Raw genomic sequence first — 21148 nt, forward strand, 5'->3', positions numbered from 1 at the left:
GCACTAGATGTAAGGAAATGTCTATAATATTTATGGTTACTACTTCTTTTCATCATTTTCAAACAGTAAGGAGTGAAATAACAAGAATGTAAAAAAAAAAAAACTAGGAAAAAAAATTAATGGTCCAAAAAGAAAACAATTCATTGCAAAGCTCAAGACAAAAAAGAATATTTAAGTGTAGTACACAAATGATTTTTTGTAATCTGAAACAGTATATAGCTAGATTATATCAAACCCAGAAAATCCCACTGGGGACACTGTCCCTATATTGCTAGCATTTTTTTATTTTGTATTCCTGTCTCTTTCTCTTTATCACTCTCCCTCTCTTTCTGTTTCTTCTCTCCTTCTCTCCCCTTCCTCCCTTCTTCACTTCACTGACTAGACAGTGAAGAATGCTGAGGAAGCAAATAAAATCAAGCTATGGATGTCAAAACATCTTGCATAAGAGAAATTCAATTTTTCCTAAGAGACCAGATAAATCAAAAGACTCCAAAGAAAATTAGAAATTTAAGGACAAAATTAATATCTTCTCTCAAAAATCAGTTCATTAGTCGACTTTTGGGGCAATCTAAAGTCCCAGAGAATCCAGAGAAGGATCGATCTTTCAGGTTAACTCAGGCTCATCAATTTAAAGGTAGTAGCTTTACTGAGTCCAAACATCAAACAAGTCTAAGGTGAACAATTAGAGTTTTCTCTTACAAGTAAAACAGGACAAACAAATCTATAGTAAATAATCCTTAATAGTAGCTAGGATCTACTAGGGAATAACAATTTGTATATCTGTGTTCACTTTAAAACCTAATAAGGTTCTATATTTCTACTACAATTATATATACATTACCATTAGGAATTTTTATTCTTACATTTAGGAATAAAATCCCACAATAATGAATTGAAAAAAGAACAATATTTATGTAGAAAAATTATCAATAATTAATGGATACACTCTTTTTCTGTTTCTTTCCTCAAGAAGATCTGTACCTAAGGAGTGGGCCCTGACCATTTCATTGAGGAAGTTGGCAAACTTTCACCTGGTCTGCCTTACTGGCATGGTATGACAAGCCCAAACCTTGAAAGATCACACGTCATGTTACTAAGCACCAGTACCTGGGTGTACATCTCAAAATGCTCACTCCTGTTATCCTCAAAGAGCACTTCAAAAACTATGAAAGTATTTCAGAGGAAATAATAATAATAAGCTTATAGGTAAAAGTCTTAAACTATTTTTCCAGACCCTAAAAAGACTGTAGGTGAGTGACATTCACTTTCCAATGTTGTAATGCTATACCAAACATTTTGATTCCTATGGTAAAAGGAGAAATAAAATTCATGAAAACAACAGAATACATCTGGATTGTTGAGGGTGTGATTATTTTCTCCCTTCTCTGACTTTCTTAGCCATCTTGCATTTTCAGTCTTCCTATTGTCTCTGAAACACAGAAAGTTGAAACAAGGCAATTCTGAACATCAGCTTTTATAGGTTTGGATGGCAGGTACTTAAAGTTATTGGCTGAGGCTCCCAGATTTTTTTGTAAACGTAACTATTTTCTCTATCCCTCAAAAATAAATGAGAGATAGCAGTGCTCAGAAGTTAATAGGCTTAACAGAGAAGAAACTTTTAAAGTGCTAGAACAAAAATGGGAAGGAAGTGAGTCACTGCTAAGGTAGAGATTTGGTTCGACAAAGTTCACCTTAATAGAGCAGAAACACATATTCTAGAAGGGGGAGGGGAAATAGCAGGAAAAATGGTGAAGGGCAGAGGAAACTCTTCTGAACCAAGTCTTCCCATCTACAACTATATGTACTCATGGATTCTCTCCAAACATTCTAATTTACCTTAACAGACAGGGCCATGTGAAGGAAGAATCAGGACATTTTTCTACACGAGAAGTTGTTTATTTGCAAAGTCAGCATTTCCATAATAAATTATAGTAGTCAAATCACTTTTCAATCAGCCTACATAATACTCATGCTCAGAAAGTATAAGTGATTTAAAAATAAACATCAGTGTGTTTCAAAATACAAATGTAGTTAAAAAATTTTTTTTTAAAGGTGACGAGATCTGTAACCAAGAAGCAGCATTTGAAGGACAGCAGGGTGAAATTCTGTAACTCCAATGACCTTTAGGTCTAAGAATAAAATGTAATGGTATTCTTCATACATTCTCCAAATGTTTGGACTAAATTGCATAGAAATGAAGAGTGTTCAATATGACCAGTCATGGGCAACAGAGACAGGACCGAATGTCACAAGTACATTTGAGTGAGGAGTTTTCAAAAAGCACATTCAATAAAATGAAGCCATTGAGGCTGGCAACAAATTGAATTCTTACCAAAAGCTGAAAGAACCATTACATAGCATTAAAAATATTATATGTCCTCACAGAAATAAGACAGAATTTTTAAAAAACACACTAGCCAATTATATTAAATACACTCAACACAAGTATTCTCTTTTCCTGAAGGGATCCCTGCCCTTCACAGTCTTTTTCCAACCGACCTTTCCAGCTTGGTTTTTAAATAGCTTCACACTATGCTTTCAGTTGCCCTGAAGTATTCTCTTTCCAAATAAGAGATGTATTTCCTCCTACATTAGAGCCCTTATTCTTTGACTGAAAAGTCTTCCCAGAATTCCTCCCCAAAGGATTAATATCTTCTCTGCTTTCATGGCATGCTATTTGGCACTTCTTTTCCTTTCTTTCTTTCAAGTTTTACTTCAGGACCCTGAAAATAAGAGCTTTTTCCCTTTTTAACCCTGGGTTGTACCATATAAAATGGTCAAACCTATAATTTTTAGAAAGAAGTAAAACCATTTTTTTAGAAGCCATTTATTTAAATAATTGGAAGACTATACATACCCTGTATACATCTGTGATATATAATGTTCCTTAATAAAAACAAGAAGGCCAATTTTGGTTGGAGTTTATTGTTGTTGCTAGTTGGTTGGTTTGGTGTACAGGCAAAAGAAGGTGACAAAAAGCAATGATATGACTTTAATATCATTGTACAGCTCACAGAGTGAAACAGTCAGAACTTAAACCAATGTCTCTTAATTACTAGCAATCCAGTGTTTTTACTTGTTTATTTTACATTGTGTAACACATGCCCAATAAATCAATAGATTATTTCCACCCTCTGTGACTTTCATAACAACATAATGGGAGAGGAATTAGAGAATGTTACTTCTATTAGCATAGCAAAGTCCTAGGATAGCAATGTGATTTAAAGAAACAAGCAGTTTTTGGAGTCAAACCAGCCTTCAAAACCCACCTCTATCAGGCACATCATTATAAGCCTTGTGTACGTCTACTATCTTCCTGGCTCTTCATTTCCTAAACACAAAATGGGTATAAGAACCTCTAGCCCTATCTGCAATGAGATTTCTGTGAAATCTACATCTGTACCTGGTCCATGGTTAATTTTTTGTTGGCTTAGAAATAAAAAATCATAGCTAAAGACCTAGAGTGTGCACACATTTTGGGGAGATGACATACTGCCTATATTTATGTGAGCTGTATGGCAAATATTTTTGATCTGGTAGTATTTTTGAAATTCACCATCCTGGATATGGTGCCATTTTCACTATCTCCCCAACTTGAAGCCACAGGCTCCAAATGTTTATTTCTACACTGAAGGCAGCCGTCACAATTTAAATTTCTGACATGCAGCCAATGGTAAGCACACAAAAAGAGAAAGGTGTGATGAGTTGAAGTCTCCCTTTCAAATTGTTATAAATGGAAACTTCTTTGAGTTTAGTAGCAGAAATGTTGAAAACTATAGTAAGTAAAAAGGGAGACACTGAGGTTTGAATTTAGGATTGCACCATTTTTTTTTCTTGAAGAAAATGGCTTTGTGGAATGGGTTTAAAGATAATTCTTATCTACATAGTACAGCAACCTATTACAAAGTAGTCTTCAACAGTTAGCAAAATGATTTCCTATGACTCCTTGGATCATAATCTTCTTTCCAAATTATTTATTAGTAGATGCTCAAGTGTACCTCTACTAGTTAAAATAACTAGTATATTTACTAAAATAATATGGGTCTTGGGAACTGAGGAACTAGTTGACATCACAGTGACACTATGTATTAACTCTCTGGTTTTGGGTAACTCAACCAATTAAATCTGAAGTTTTCAAAATATGGAGTTACAGCAGTCTTGACTACAGCAGAATTCTGGTATGACAGTCAAGTAACACTGAATATGCAAACTGCAAACTTCTTTTTAAGCAAAGGGCACTTCATCACTACTCTAACTACCTCTTTATATTATCACTATTATAATTATTCAAGATTTAATTCCTTAGAATGAAATAATGAATGCTATGTCTTCATTATTATATTATTATTTTTATTTGCTTTTATCACCATCTAGAAGTTGAAATGGTGCTTGCTCATTCTTAAAGGGATAAGGACATCACAGTTCTGCTACCAGAAGACCATATTCTGAATTCAGAACTTTGTGCCTTGAAGACTACTTCTCTGCACTTGAAACACTCTGCGTGATACTGTACTCTTAAGGTGTTATCGTTCCTTTTGCTAAAACAAGAATAATAATAATTTTTTAAATGGAGCTCCTCTTCGAAAAGGAGCTCAATGGATCGGCCCAGAATGATAAGTCTCTTGCTGATGTCATAGGCACAGAGTGCTTTAGCGTTCTCAGGATATTTTCTCCTTATTTCAGTCTCCGCTTCCATAAGATGAAACATAAAGCACAAAACCCTCACAGAAGACCAACAAGTTGTTTGGCTTCCCCATCACTGTAAAAGGTGATACCTTCATGCACAGAGAGGTTGCTTGGCCCCTCAAGATGTGCAATGGCTCCTTCGATCCCCAGAGCCAGTTGCCTACTTTATTTTTGTCAACAACGCTTCCTTTCTATTGCCCTCCTTCCAATGAGGAAGTACAGCCTGACACAGACACAATATACCTCTTCATAAGGAAGGCAAATGAGTATGTGCCAGATGGGCTGAGGGGATTACAACATGTTTCCTGCTCCCACAGTGACTCAATGGGGCTGGTATGAGAACTTATCTTATTCAAGAAGTCAGCTTCCCCTGGCAAAATTATGAGTCATAGTTCCTGGGTAGAGAGCTCACTTAACAATAGCATTTGCAGGGAAGGGGGATCCTCAGATGAATACACTAAAAGTCATTCAGAAAGGCAGCACTGCCTGGACCACTGGAGAGGCACCAGTCCTTACAAAATTTTGGGAACTCCTTGATTTCCCAGTAAGAGTAACATGGGTACCTCTTCCTTTTCTTCCAAGTGAGGTAGGACATGAAATCACAATGATCAATTATTAGAATGGATTCAAACACTTCCACTATGAAATTGGCCAATTTAAAAAGGAAAATATGAAGTGATATTTATTCATTCTTTAACATACATGTATTCAGCACATAGTATGTCTCTATGTTTCCATCATGACTACAAGTATTTGGAGTACAGAGTAAAAAAGTCTAAGCCCTAAGCTTAAAGTCAAAGAGGAAGAGAATGATAAAGGAATAGAGAGGGAGAGAAAGAAAAGAAGGAAGGAAGGCAGGGAGGGAGAAGGGGAAGGAAGCTGAGGAGGAAGAAGAGGGTCGAGGGAGGAAAAAGAGGGTGAGAAGGAACAGAGGGAAAGACAGAAGAGAGAGTTAATATAACGTCAAGAAATAGTAAGTGGTGTGAAGTAATAAAGCAGGACAGAGAGATAAAGTGATTAGCAGACTATTTGAGTTAAAATGATCAAGGAAGGCTTCCATGAGCAGGGAACATTCAAACATAGAAATAATATAATAAAAACAAATTATAATCTGAGGTTATATTCAGCATATTTAAAAACCAGAAAATCAAGTCACTCTCAAGCAAATGAGACAGAAACTCATCCAAGCAGAACAGATCCTGATATACTAGTGTATCCCAGCTGCATACTACCATATCCCTGGTGAATATTAGGCCTGGTTGCAATATATCGTCTCCTCTGTGAAGTCCCAAAGGGCCAACAAGTTTAGACATTACCTCTACTTTCAGCTGTACTCTGTCCTAGTTATACCCCTTCTTTGGAGCTATTTTTGGTTTCTAATACAATGCTCTAAGTGGCATAGAAAAACTGAAATGCAGTCAGCAAAAGATGGTCGGGATGTAAGGAGGACTCAAATCCATGCCACATGAAGAACAGGGGAAGGCAGAGCATGGGTGTCATGGTTACATAATCACTGACTTTAGATTTCTGAAGGCCTCTTGCATAGAATAGGAATTAAAGCAATGATATTCAAAGTATGCTTTGTGGTTTCAGAGGAATTTTATGTGAGATTTTTTTTAAATGAGGATCCTTATGTTCCCATATTAAAATTAAAGAACCTTTATATTAGGTACTTTCTCTTTTGTTCATGCAGTGAACCAAAGAAATGTATGGAAATTGCAAAGAAACAACTTTCAGTTTTACGTACTAAAAAATTTCTAAACTTCTGATCCATTCAAAAGCACAATAGGTGGCAATTAGATGACCACTAGAGAGGTACCCAAAGGTGATTCTGAGCAGCAATCTGGAGATAAGAGAAGACCTCAAAAGATGGACTCCTATCCCTTCCCTTTTGGCTCTTATTTCATACGATCTGGGCCATGATGACTAATTTGCTCATTCAGATTTCATAAAGATCCTCTTATGAAGCCACCTCCAAAGGAAGAATGAGCAGACAGACAAGTCCTGTGTTTCCCATATAGAAACAGTTTGAGAGAAACTCATGATTTTTGGTTTGTTTTGAACCAATAACAGCCTTGGACTATTAACCACCAAGCCCTTCTCCATTGCTGGTTCAGGTTTTGTGCTACATCATCGTCATTTTTTTTCTCATAGGACCTAAAGTTAGGGAAAGAAGTCACATTGGCTTGGATATGAGGGTGATGAAATTTTCCTGTATTTATATACAACAGATTCCTTGCTCTAGTGGACTTTATCCCATGAAGATTAGATATATCAGCAGTCCCTTCCATCATCAAAAGTCTGATTCTTTCACATTTATGATTCTATGCTACCAAAGAAGGCAATGGAAATAAAAACATCATGTTCTTTTAAATTCATCCTCAGAAAGAGTGGGCACATTACCCTCTATATGACTTAAATTTTAATTGATTGTAAAAATCAGTTCACTTACCTGAGGCATCACTCTGCAGGATCCCATAGAAGTACAGACTCATTACAAACCAAAGAAGCTCCATCCTGTGAACATAAATGCAAAAATAAGGGAAAGAACTTGCTACCCTCAAGTGCTTAAATAACAAAAACTAGTATGAATTCATGCTGTCTATAGACTAAGCCCTATTCCAAGAATTATATAATACTTACTGGTTTAGTTGTCAGAACCAAGCAGTAAGGTAGGTTTGATTTTGTTTTGTTGCTTGCCTTTTAATCACCACATTACATATAAATAAAGAAGCTCAAACAAGTTTAAATATCATAACCAAGATCCTTTGGCTAGAAAGTGGCAAAGCCACAATCAAACTCCAGCTGTCAGGCTCCAAAACTCTCCCTTAACACTGACCTCTAATTGCCTACATAAAGAATATTCATCTGGATTTTCTGACCAAGGGTCACATTGCAGGCAGATACATTTGACCTTACCCCACTTAAAGTCCTTTGGTCTCTCTACCAGTGGGGAATATGGTATGACCCAGGTACTTTTCCTTCTTAGTGATGAATGGAAAGCCTAGAAATCCTGGATTCAAGTTTAGTCTGCTGTCTGCTATACTCTGAATTTATATTAAAGGAAAATATATAAACTCCATGCCCTGCGGCTCTTGCTCTTCTCACTGGAAGAGACAAATGACAAGGCAGGAGTCCAATTTCTGTGATCTTTAGCCTTCCTATTGATAACCAGCTGGAGCTGCCAACTAACAAGAACCATGAGCTCACATTTGGTTGTGTGATCTTTAATGCAGATGACATAGAGATTTAACAACTCTGTGCAGCATTTCTTTTCCTACTACCCATAGACATGCCTGGGCACTGGTTAAAAACCCTATATAGGGTTATAAATACTGAAAAGTGGAGATGACTCAGAAATTCTATGCTCAACACCTCTGCTTTCTGCTTTGAAGACAACATCCACATAACGGTTACAGAGGTCTTGGTAGCTTTTCCAGATCATATTCCTAGAAAGTAACAGAGATGGGATTTATGCCTACATTGAGCTGGCAAGAGAGTCTAGTCTCTCAAACAGCCTATGGTACAAGTTTCACAATCACAGTGCCCAACCAACATAAAGGGTCAAAGAAGTACTTGATAAACAATGTGTCTACATGACATCAATTTAAATGGGCCACTCTTTATGAGGGACACATAGAAACAAAAGTTAGAAACTGGTATTATCTAAGCAATGCAGGCTGTGTGGACATCCTGAAGCACATTGTGAGTGCCCAGCCATGTCTTAAGTATACAACAACAAAAATCTCTGGTACACATCATGGTTCCTTCTTAAGCTGAGCTGCACACAAGTTGCAGGTGACTTTAATGTATTGCAAGCAATAATTTTATCTCAGAGATTAAATGTCTTTTTCTTGCCACAACATCCATTTACATCATTAACTTAGAGAAATCCAGTTCTCACCATCAGTCACTTATTTATTCAATAAAACATACATTGAGGGCTAGAGTTCAGTGGTAGACTACTTGCCTAGTATGTGCAATATCCTGGATTTGATTCAAGCACCATGAAAATGTATTGAGCATTTTCTGTTTACAAGTTACTATAAAATAACTGCAGGAGCCTTTAGCCAGAAAGATGTAGGGCCTTTTGTAAAACACTCTCTGCAGTAGCTAAGCCTCTCATGCAACCCATTTCAATACCATCAACTATGCATAAAACACACACACACAGAGGTACTTTGAAAATACAAAGATTTATCAGATAGAAGTTATAGCAGTAAGCAGAGTCTAGCAGGAACTTAACTGTGTACAAAAAAGTGACTGCAATACAAAGTAAAAAATGTTAAAATAGAGAGGAATAGATAAGTGTTAATGGAGATTAGCAAAGGAAAGAGATTGCTCCTGCTAAGGCAGTTAAAGGCTAAACACAAGAGGTTCTATCAAACTGGGCAAGAACTGGTTTGGTTATTGAGAATCCAGGTGGAAGAAAAGTAGGAAAAAGAAAATCTTGGTAGAAAACAATGTTCAAAGATAATGAGAACATGGGACATAAACAGGAAAGAAACTTAATAATTCAGTTTGGCTCAAGTACAGGGTATTAGGAGAGAACTACTAATACCTGCTAGGAAGCAGGGAGTATTAGAATCCACCCTGTGAAGAGCAAGCTAAAGACTTGGGATTTGACTTAAATAGTAACTAGGGAATCATGGAAGTTTTCTGGTGAGAGGAGTGATACCAACATCAAGTTTTGCCTTATGGAGGTCACTCTGTCTGGCAGAAGCTGCACAAATTGCCAGTAAGTTCTGTCTTGAAATCATTTTAGGTTCTGCGTCTATCCTCACACAACAATTGCTATTCTTCTATCTGTGTGTCATTTACAAACTTGATCAGCATGCTATCTATGTCTGCAACAAGTCATTAATAAAAGTAATTAATAATTCTGCCTTAATCCTTGTCAGCAAGAGCAACTAGAAATTTCATTGCGGATTTGGGCACAGTAATTTCAGCCTCAGCTATACTACTCAGCTATATGAAAGCATGCTGGCCTCCCAAATTGCTTTTGGCTATTAAAAACACCACACACACCTCTAGACTTTCCCAATTTGCCTGTTGATAAGCTGCTGAATTCCTAAAGCAACACTCAGAAGACATTCTAATTAGTGTGATTGAGGGCCTTAATTGATATTCCCAAGAGTAACCAGATTATGCTGGAGGCAGCAGTCAGGTCACCAAGGTAAAGCTAATCTAAAGATGACCTACGTGCAAACACAAGTCCAGGGTCAGTCCTGCCCTGTGATGAATTAAAATCAAGCCAACTGAAAAGAAATGTAATTGTGTAGGATGGGTCTGACAGACTAAAGGTAGTTCGGTTAGTGGGAGGTGGATGGCTGCTCTGAAACCTCTCTAAAAATTCTGGTTCATTTAATATCATTTGTATTCGGTCTTTGAATTTTACTACTGAAAATAGTAATACACTTTTGGTTTCTGTTTGTTGCAGGGAGGGCTAGGTCAAAGATAGAGAAACTGTCATAAAGGAATCTGCCTAATAACATCTAGGTTCAGTGTCTGAATGACAGCTTTGCTTCAGATGACTGGAACCTACAAATAATAAATTCCCAGCCAGCCTTGCCTGTGTTGTCTATTTTATTGCTATATGATTGTTTTTATACTCCCCTCTTATGAATTTGTACGTCTCTCATATTTAATGCCATTGATTTCCAACATATTAACTTTAATGCATATATAAGCTAGCAACAAGTTTCAAATATATGCTTAATTCTATGTAATCACCAAAGTGCATTAATGAGGATTGTTAACATCTGCTTAGCTCCTTAACATCTATCACTGAATACGGAACTTTCTATTGTCTGTGATTTCAGGTTTGATAAACTTTAGGATCTCCTCAGCAGTGAATCATCCTGACACTGGATTCACTCTCTGGTCCAACACCCTGGGTTTGCTGCCTCAAGACTGGATCACCACCTGCACAGTCTTCCTTCTACACATTGCATTTCACCAGGCCACAGGATGGGATTTCTCCCAGTTTCCTGATTCCATAATTAGCTCCATACTCATATAATGGCTATTCCTTGAAGTCCACCAGGCTGGTGGGACTTGGACTTTCAGGCTGGTGCTTGTCAGTTCCCTTTCCCAAGAGCCTCAGTCTATCTTCCATAAGGTCTTGCTCTAAGCTGGATAACCCTCCTGTAACCATGAGGCACTATCACTTCCTTCATTTCTGCCAGGGTTGACAGATGCCTTCTACTATGATCTGCCCACTGAAAACCTGATCAAGAATACAGGTGCATACACACTAGACAGCCATCTCTCATGGAGGGTCAACTCTGCTACCAAACCACGTCCTTGAGTCCTTGTCAGTCCTGACCCCATCCATATTTTTCCTTCTATAAATTACTGATAAAGTTTGCATTGGTACCCATTGAATATATGACAAACAAACCTATGTCTTCATAGGATAAGCTATTAGTTATTCCACTTTCTAGAAAAGGAAATAACATCATTAGGAAATCAGGATTATTTTCATCATCAATCTTTTGTCCGGCTTACAGTCTATTTGAATTATAGAGAATCCTTATGTAGTTTATTTCAGAATTCAATATTCATCAGTAAATAAAGGCTTCAGGAAAGTGACAAGGAAGTCTGTCCTTATGGGTAAAATGAAGGAAGCATATTCTACCCTGTCTTTCTCAGTGAATGCAGCTGTAACACATGAGCTTAATGTAAGAAGCAGCTTTTTGAAGACTCTAAAAAAACAAATAATTGCATTATTTTTAAGTATACAGAGGCATTCAACAAGATAGGTTATATCTTGTGCCATAACAAATTTAAAGGAACTGAAATTATAATCTCCAGCCATAGAATTAAACTAGACATCAAAATCAGAAAGAGGAAAATATCAAAACATTTCAAAATTAAAGACTATGTTTCTAAGTGACCCATGTGTCAAAAGAAAGATCAATGAGAAAATTGAAAATATATTCAGAAGCTGGCTTGGTGGCACAGGCCTATTATCCCAGCACTTGGGAGATTGGAGCAGGAGGCTCATGAGTTCAAGTTCAAAAGAACAAAACATATTTATAATATACACACTCATATTTAAGTAGATATTGAAAATATGATACATCAGATATGTGCTTAGAGGATAATTTGCTGCATTAAAAAGAAGATATAAAGTCAATAATTTTACCTAGAATCTACTCTTGTTTCTTAAGGTTTCTTTTTTTAATGTTTTTGTTAGTATATAATAGTTATACGGGAGGTTTTGCTGTGACATCTCCACATATGCATACAACGTACTCCAGTTTGGTTCATCCCCTCCATTATTCTCCCCTCTCCCTTCTTAAAATGACTTTGTCAGGTTTCAATGTTCCATATTCATACATGTGAAAAAATCCATCACTTAAGAAAGAAGAGGAAAACAAACCAAGCGAGCAAAGTGAAGGAAAATAATCTATATAAACGAATTTTAAAATGGAAGAAAAAGCAATGAAAAATGGCTTCTTTGAAAAGAACAATACAACTGATAAACCTCTAGCCAGGTGAAGCAACAAGGAGAAAAAGAAGACACATCACTACTAACGGGAATGAAGGAGACATGATTACTGATCACAGAGACACCAAAACTGTAATAAGGCAATTTGCCAGGCTCTTGGCATATATATTCCAAGCTTAGATAAAATATCTCAAAAACTATAACTATTCAAGTTCAACTAAAATGACATCGGCAACTTGAATACTCCCATAACCATTAAAGTGAAATCTATTCATCTTTGGAGTCCCCAGAAGGGAATATGGCCTTGCCAACACCCACCTTTAGTCATATAAAACACTATGCAAAGAACCAGCTAAGCCACAGAGTCCTTGGCCTTCTGACTCACAAAAACTGTGCGATAATACTTGGTTTGCTGTTTTTGTATATTTTTTGTTGTTTTATGGTTTTTGTTTTTGTTTTTGTTTGAGACAGGGTCTCTTATGTAGCCTAGGCTGACTTGAATGCTCCATCCTCTTGCCTCAGCCTCTGGAGTGCTGGAATTAAAGGCAAGCACCACCACACCTGTTTCATAGGTATTTTGTATAAGTAACTTTTTGCTAACTTGTTGTAGTGGTAATACAAAACAACACAAGCAACATCTTCTGTCTATGAATTCAAAGACTCAACACTGACCAAACTGACATACAGATTTAGTTAACTTCAAATGAAATTCCAGCAAGATATTTTTAGATACAGATGAGCTAATACAATATTTATATGGAAAGAGAAAGGGCCTACAATACTGGAAATAATTTTTAAGGGAAGAAAACTTGGAGGAATCACACTATAGTCTAATTTTAAAACATTAAAGTCATGAAGAAGATACATTCCAAAAAAAAGGATATGCAGAAGGCAAATAAACACATGAAATTATGTTCAAAATCATTACTCATTAGGGAAAGGTAAATTAAAATTCTTCCAAAACATTTATTGGTATTTGTTTTGTTTTTCTTTCAGCCATACTGGGGCTTGAACTATTGAACTCTGGGATTATGCTTGCCAGGCAAGAGCTCTACCACTTGATCATGCCCCCAGTCTTTTTGGCCTTAGTTTGTTTGTCAGATGCAAAAGCATGACTGCTTTAGCTAGTTTTGGCCTGGATCCTCCTAACTCTACTTCTCAAGTGGCTGGGATTATAGGTATGTGCCACCAAGCCTGACCACATCTTTCAAAAATAACAAAAAAAATTTGACAATAATGAGAGTTAAAGAAGATGCAAAACAACCACTAAGTGTCTTAGTAGTGGAATATTTAATAATCGTACAGATTTTCTGGAAAACAGAGTGAAAATTTCTTATAAAGTTAGACAATCCTATCAGACAACCAGCAATCTCACTCTTAGGTATTTTCTCCAAGAGAAATAAAAGCTATGTTCATATAAAAAGCTGTACAAGAATATTTTAATGACTCTGTTATTATTATTGTTATTTTTTGGCAGTGACGGGTTTTGAACTCATGGCTTTGTGCTTGCTAAGCAGACAATCTACCACTTAAAGTCACACCTTTTTGCTCTGGTTGTTTTAGAGATAAGCTTTCACTTTTTGTCCAGGCTAGCATAGACCCCGATCCTACAATTTTACGCTTCCTGCTGTCTCAGAGGGCAGGTACATGCTACCTTGCCCAGCTTTTTTCCATTGAGAAGGAGTCTCACATTTTTTGCCTAGGCTGCCGTGGAACCCCAATCCTGCTGATATCAGCCTCTAGAATAGCTTGGGGTGACAAGTGCATGCCATAATGGGGATCTCACTAATGTTTTGCCCAGGCTGGCCTCAAACTGCAGTCCTCCTGATCTCAGTCTCCCAAGTAGGTAACATTATAGGCATAAACCACTGGCACTGGCTTGTGACTCTATTATTAATTACCTAAAATTGGAAATAAGTATCATTCAACAGGTGAATGAATCAACAACTTAGTGCTTACAAAAAACAAAATAGAATTCATCAACCCTAACCAGTGAACTTTGTATATTGCGTGCTGATAAACAACTTGGATGAACCTCAAAGGCATTTTCATAGATGAAAAAAGCCAGTCTGAATAGCTTACTTACTGCATGATTCCATTTAAATGACACTCTCAAAAAGACTAAACAAGTGTGACAGGAACAAACTGTGGGAGTTGGGGTGGTGGAAGAGAGTGACTGCAAAGAAGAGCTTGAATGAACAGTTTAGGGGCACAGACCACTTGCATCCTGATTGTGGCAATGTGATGTGATTCAATTCATGAGTCAAAATTCATAGAACTCTACTCCAAAAACAGTCAATTTTACTGTGCACTTATTAAAAATATATTCTAAGGGGCATGATTTTTCTTTGAAAGGATGGAACAAATGATTTGTGAGTCTTTTTCAGCAGTTTAAATAAATGAAAATTGGCTTAACCTAAATACGGTGGCTATTTTCAACACTCACTTTGAAAATAACACAGTCTTGTCATTAAGAACTGAATGTTCCAGAAAAGTCCAGTGGAGATCAATGAACTGCCCCCAGCTTTCAGTTTACCAAGCTAGAGCAACAAAACATTACCACCCTCTTCTTAGATACAGCCTCCCCCATAGCTTCAAAACAGTGGGCACTCTGAAGAGGACAGACATAATGTAATATGCCACCTGCCATCTTCTGAAGCCTGGAATAGAATGTGAGCAAACTCATTTCCTTTTGTTCTTTAATATTTGAATAGCAACATGCTCTGAGGGGTGAGGAAAGAAATACCATGAAGATCTCACAGCAGAGAACTAGAACTGGGTATTCAGTGAGAGAAAGGTGAAAGAACAATTTAAAAAGAACACTGAACTTGGAGTCCTGCATGACTTTATGATGTTGGACAGCCTGAGAGAAGAGGTGAGGCAGATGCAGTGATCAGTTAGGAAGAGTTGTAATTCTGTCACTCTTTACAGTCAGTTTAAGACTGTTGTGACAGTGCTTCATGGATACTTCCAAATGAAGTCTGGATGAATGTTCCATTGTGCCCTCTCTCTTGTGGATGGGAAAGTTGATGATTAAACACTCTATTTTGAGACGCTGAGGCTAGGGGATGACAGAAATTAATACCAACCTCATTAGTGTTGAGGGGGATATTTCTGCAGAGAAGTTAGCATTGTCTAGGAATAGAAATATCTCTCAGAAAATACAGGTTATCGTGAGCTCTTATTAAGTGAGAGACACTTGAAACTGTGGCTCTGTATACCCAAGTGACCATTGGGTAAAACTTTCCCTGCCTCAGTCTATGTGTACTGGCTCCAACCTTAGAGCTGTTTCCAGAGTATTTCAAAGTAGATAGCCAATGTTAAATATGGACTCTACACATTGTGTAATAACCAAGATTATTGTGATGGATTGTATGGTGAAACTTGAACTTGGAAAAATGATAATCATGGAGGTTTCCTTTCCCTAGGCCTCTAGTCCTCAGGCTTAAAACCAAGTAAAACTCCTACCTATCTCCTAGGGTGGTTGTGGAGGATTAAATGATGCTATATCAACATGTGGGATGAGTCTTTGTTTAGTCCAATACTAACACAAAATATCATGGAAACTGATTTTTATTTTGAAGTAAATTTGTTTAAATTTGAAAGGAGCTAATGAGATGGCAATCTTAAAGTCAAAAAGGAAATACTTTATAACTTGCTTAATTCAAATCAGAAAATGAATTATTTTTGCATATATTGTCAGAGGAGGCAAGAGTACGGCTTCTGGAGTCTGATAGTTCTCTGTTTCTTAGATGATGGTCACATAATGATGTATTTATAAAAAATCAAAAAGCTGTTCATTTAATATTTATGCATGTTACTATAAATGTGATACTTCTGTAAAAATATAGAATGATTTGTGTCTCATTAAATTAAAAGGTGTTTAAAACAACTGGGAAAAAGTTACAGTATATACATATCTATACATACACATACTCACACACACACATACCCCTTAAACCAAGAGGCCTATCACATCCAACATACACCCTGACAGGGAACAAAGACTCATCACAGGGAACTTCAGAACTCGAGGAAGGGCAATTTATAATGACACAGTCTAACATTTCTTCTAATTCACTCAGCAAATATTTATCGATCTCTAGACACAGTTTGGAGAAGGAGGAGGGACAGAGCTGCCCCTTTGGTTATGGAGTTTGCAATTTTGACATACAAAAGCCCATGACCTAAAAAGCAGTGCTACAATAGAGGCATTTCTAACAATATGAGAGTATAGAGAATGAAGTCTCTCACTGGGTCATGTGGTGCCATTTGAAGTTCAAGTAGGGAATTAGGTGAAATTATAACCACCACAGACACAAAACAGTCATGTCACCTTATGTACTGACATCCAATCACCTCCAGGTTAGGAAATTAATTACTTTTCCCAAGCATAGAAAACCTTCTTAGCCATCTGAGGTTTTCACTCCTTAAATTTCATGTAGCAGCATGGCTGCTAATAACCTCTCTAATTCAAAGCAATGGTCTGGAGATCACGATCCTGTCTGTGAGACTCTCAAGAGAGAGGAACCTTCTACAAACTGTTAGAAAGGGCACAAGGAACACAACTGTAGCCACGTTTTCATAGATTTATCCATAAAGACTACACACTCTAGCCTCTGAGTCTACAGCATCAAGTCTCGTTCAAATCAAAGTGTATTTATTGAACCCAGTTTCACACACTGTGATAGAAGCTGTGCAGTACATAAAGATAAATACACCATCTTTATAATCAAGAATCTCACAATTTAGGAGCAATGTTAGAGATATACACAAAACAAAAAGAAGGAAAAAATGTAGAGAAAAGGACAAGAAAGTAAATGGCTAAATTCAATACAATCCCACCAAAATCCATGCTTAAAACTATCTTATCCTATAGTGAGCATTCTGAAGGACCACATAACTTAAAAAAAATGAGTATGAAAAAAGAACATCACATATTTCCTAAAGACTCATGATGATGCACATTAGCATTTCAAAGGTTTGAAGTAATCTGTCAAGTAAGTATAATGGTCAATTTGGTTTAATAAAACATAAAGCAAAATTATTTGACCATGAACTCCTTTTTTATGCTGATAGAGATAGTGAAATCTCTAATTGGGGAAGGGAGAGGCCAAACTATAATTCCCAGATCAGTCTTCAATCCATAAGTCACAGCTGTCACTCCACTTAACACTAAACTGGATGCTACTGGAAGGAAATGAATCCAACTTTCCCTCATCTTCATACATGCCTCCCCATCCCTCTGAAGCTTGTTCTGGTTCTCTCTCTAGAAATGAGCTACCCTTTCTCTAAAAACTCTGAGCAAGCATCTGTATCTCTTAGAGCTCTGAGAAAGTTCTGTCCTGTCTGTTTTGTTTAGATTTTTGTATAATCAACCCCCTTTAAGACTGGGACACAAGTTTGTGTCCAGGCATACAATCCAATGCTGTTAGATAACAAGCACACATAAATATACATATAAACGTCCAGGTACTACAGAAAACATTTCCCCAGGTTGCATTCAATCTTTATTCTAGTTTGTTATTGGTCATTTTTTAACTGTGTGACCATGGATAATTTATTCAACCCCTATAGACCCTGATCTCCTTATCAATAAAGTAGGTATACCAAATTGCTACTTCAAAGGATGTTATAGGGTCACACTAGATAATGTTTATGAAAAAGTTTCTTAACTGGTAAAGTATGATACAAATATGAGATATTAGTACTCCTATTTTACACACACTGTTCTGGATAGGATGGTACTTACAGATGTCATTGTGAGTTCTATGACTCTTGTAAAGATCCTCTGTCTATGAAGCACCCTCCTTGATTCTGTCAGAAAAGGATTGGCCTGCTAGAGACCATTCAATTAGATGCAGCTTTGTCTTCCCAACTGTTCAGAGGCTGAAAGCCCCAGGTAAGCCTCCCATACTCAGTCAGACCCTGCAGCATTCAGGAGTTCATCATTTATAATCATGAGGGAAAGACAGGATGAGTCCTGGGTCCTATATCTGACTCTGGCATGAACTCTCTGTGTGACTTTGACTATGTACTTTATTGTCCTTGTGCCTCAGTATCCACAATTAGTTTCATTAGGAAGTGTTAAAATCAAGAGTTAGCTTAGAGCATTCATGCAAGACTTCAGTGTATTCCAGGCTGACTTAGTCCCAGCTGTGGGAAAGCAAAGCACAACCTTTATGTTCATATCCTCAGGCCACTGGAGAAAACAGCTTGTTTCAGAATCGCCATCCCTAACTCCCTTCCTGTCTTTGAAATGCAAAGGTAATATTCCAAGTCTTCCTGGGAACTTACATAAGCCAAAAAAAAAAAAGCAAGTCCCAAAGAAAACGCCATGTCTCTGTATCTAAAGTGTTAAAGAAAATCCCCTTATGAACTAACACTGAGGAGGTCTGTGTGAGTCTGTGTCCCTGTTGAGAAAATTCTATGGCTTCTTTCACTAGTTTTTGGGCACCAGGATCATCCTGACAGATGGCAATGTGCACCCACCAGTCCCATAGTCTGGACTGTGACCTCGGCCCACCAGATCACACTGGATGGAGGGAAGGTGTGGGGGACTCTGGCTACAGTTCTTTTCATATGAATTTGACATCTGGTGACTTTATTGCAAATAAAGTAAGACCACACAATCCACTTTACATAAGAATGAAAATGAGCTTGGATTTTATGGTGTTATTATCTACTAATCCATAAACCACTAGACTCAGTGACCCTAATTTCAACAAGTATGTCTTATCTTTACCATACAGTTACTGACAAAAACCACTGGCCTCCATCACAGCAAGGTGTTCAAGCAGTGCTACTATGAGATTTTTCAATGTTTTGACAGGAAAATTGAGCAGAGGGAAGAACATGTACTAAAAAGATATTGACAGAGTACAAGAGTGATATTTTGTGGCAGTACCATAAGCTTTTCTGAGGCTTTTTTCCAGTGCAAAACTGATTAACCCTAACTGAGTACCTATTATGTGGAGCCCTGTGCTAAATGCTAAAGGATGACACAGATTTTATTAACAACCAGGCATCTAGGAACTCATAACCTAGTAGGGATCTCCAGCTTACATGTGGCTAATTATATCCTTGTGAGCTAACAAGCCAATTCCTTTAACATGACATTCCTGGCTCTGCCACAAAGTACCTATGGAATACTAGATACGTTACTTCATCTCTTTGTACCTTACTTTCCCCAACTGCAAAATGGGGAGAATAACAATTCCTACTTCATATGTTTGTTGAGGAGATTGTGAGAGTTAATATATATAAAATGTCTAAAAGAATATTTGCTATAATGTTGTAACTACACAAAACAGTTTAACTGTTTGTTCCTGCTATTATTAAGTATACAAATAAGTCCAAGTAACATGCTGACTTGTGAGAAGGGAATTAACTGCACTTTAATAAAGTATGGGAGGGTAGGATTTGGCTGTGGGGTGAGGGAAGGGGTCTCAACTAAGCAGAAAAGGAGTAGGAAGACTCCTTTGATCTGGCATTACAGCTGGACTCTGAAAACAGGTAGTACTCTAACACAAAATCATATACAGGGAAGAAAGGCATCTGGAAATATGTCTTTCAAGACATATTTTTACCACCAGTCCTAAACAGGAATGAAAATGTATTGAAGATGCTGATTGGATGAATATTGTCTTGCAAGTTTGAAGTCCCTAAAACCATAGATGAGGAAAAAGAATTTTATTCTGTACATCATTTCAAGGACATACACTCCGTGGAGCTGCTAAACATCTTATTGCATGGTTACCACATTCTGTACTAGGTAGCAGTACCAGTGATTATTAGAGTTGATAGGACATTACCCAGGCAATGGGGTCATAAAAATAAGTTCTATTATGACAACACTGACAATTCAAAAATGGAATCCATTCCCCATTAGCACAGAAAGTAATTTTAAAACACTTTGTCATCCACAAAGTTTTCTTCGCATGTATACCTACTTTAACCTCTAAAGACTGCCAGGAGTTTGCTTTTTTAATATCGACCCCATTTTATAGAAGTAGTGATTTCCCCAAAGTTCTACAGATAATAAATGGGGAAGCCTGTGTTCAAACTCAAATGCCTTGACACCAAATCTTGTGATCATTCTTTGTACGAATGTTGTCTCTCTGCTGTCGTTATTACTTTAAAAGTTAGTGCTAAAGTCAACAAGCCACAGAGACATTATTTTGCACTAGAATTCGAATGTCTATCTTCTTAGCAAACAATCTCAGCATTCATCATGTACTAAGGAAAATCTCATGTTGCTTCATGCCATTGATCTGTAGCTGTCTCCAACAAAAGGACCTAAATGCCTACCGTGTCCCTGGGAATTTTAAATAAGAAGTCAATGAGAGATGCTGGTAAGTGGTTCTGTAATTGTCTAGGGGCGGATAAAACCTTGGTGGAATAATAATCATATCAATATGCTGGCTACATGAATGATCCTGCAGTGAATTACAACAGGGTACTTCAACGCCACTGCCTAGGGTGGCAGATCTGCATAATTAATCTCACTATGCAACAACCCCACAGGGTCAGCAACATTGGCATTCTGCAGCCGAAATTAATGTCTTATTATTTCAGTCCCCTTTGGTGTTTCTTCAGATTCAGGAAAATAATATCAGATGTAGCAACTTTGTTGACACAGACAGGATTTTAAAGGGTTGCAGGGCTATAAAAAAAATCTGCACATAAATCCTGGTAGATAGGCAGAAGATGGATTCAATACATAGTCCTAATAAATACAGCTACTAAATTCAAGCCTCTTGGTATGTTCAAATTTCATTCATAGATTAACTTAGACACTCTGATGGCTACATGTTATCCATCTTGGGTTTCTACAGAATGATTTTGGTAAGTTATATTCTGGTATTTTGCCCATATTTTAGAGAAAAGCTAGATTATACACATTACTTGAGACATTAAGTTAAAAAGTTACATTTTCTATAGGACTTCTCAGGGCTTTTTAGAATCCTAATTAACATTATGAAACTAAATGATTTAGGAATAATT

General features: G+C 37.1%; 1 protein-coding gene across 7 annotated transcripts in view; it reads right to left on the reverse strand.

Moving 5' to 3' along the window:
* Positions 1-21148, reverse strand: part of Il1rap (interleukin 1 receptor accessory protein) — a 133482-nt gene that overhangs the window by 84970 nt on the left and 27364 nt on the right. For 6 of the 7 annotated variants that reach the window (XM_074073526.1, XM_074073529.1, XM_074073530.1 and 3 more), the window contains exon 2: positions 7139-7203. In XM_074073526.1, the coding sequence (XP_073929627.1) occupies positions 7139-7202 (64 nt within the window). In that variant the 5' untranslated portion in view covers position 7203. Of the gene's footprint in view, positions 1-7138; positions 7204-21148 lie in introns of those variants that run through there. The other variant, XM_074073524.1, reaches the window with a different exon arrangement.

Source organism: Castor canadensis, chromosome 5 (assembly GCF_047511655.1).
Source record: "Castor canadensis chromosome 5, mCasCan1.hap1v2, whole genome shotgun sequence".
Lineage (NCBI taxonomy): Eukaryota > Metazoa > Chordata > Mammalia > Rodentia > Castoridae > Castor > Castor canadensis.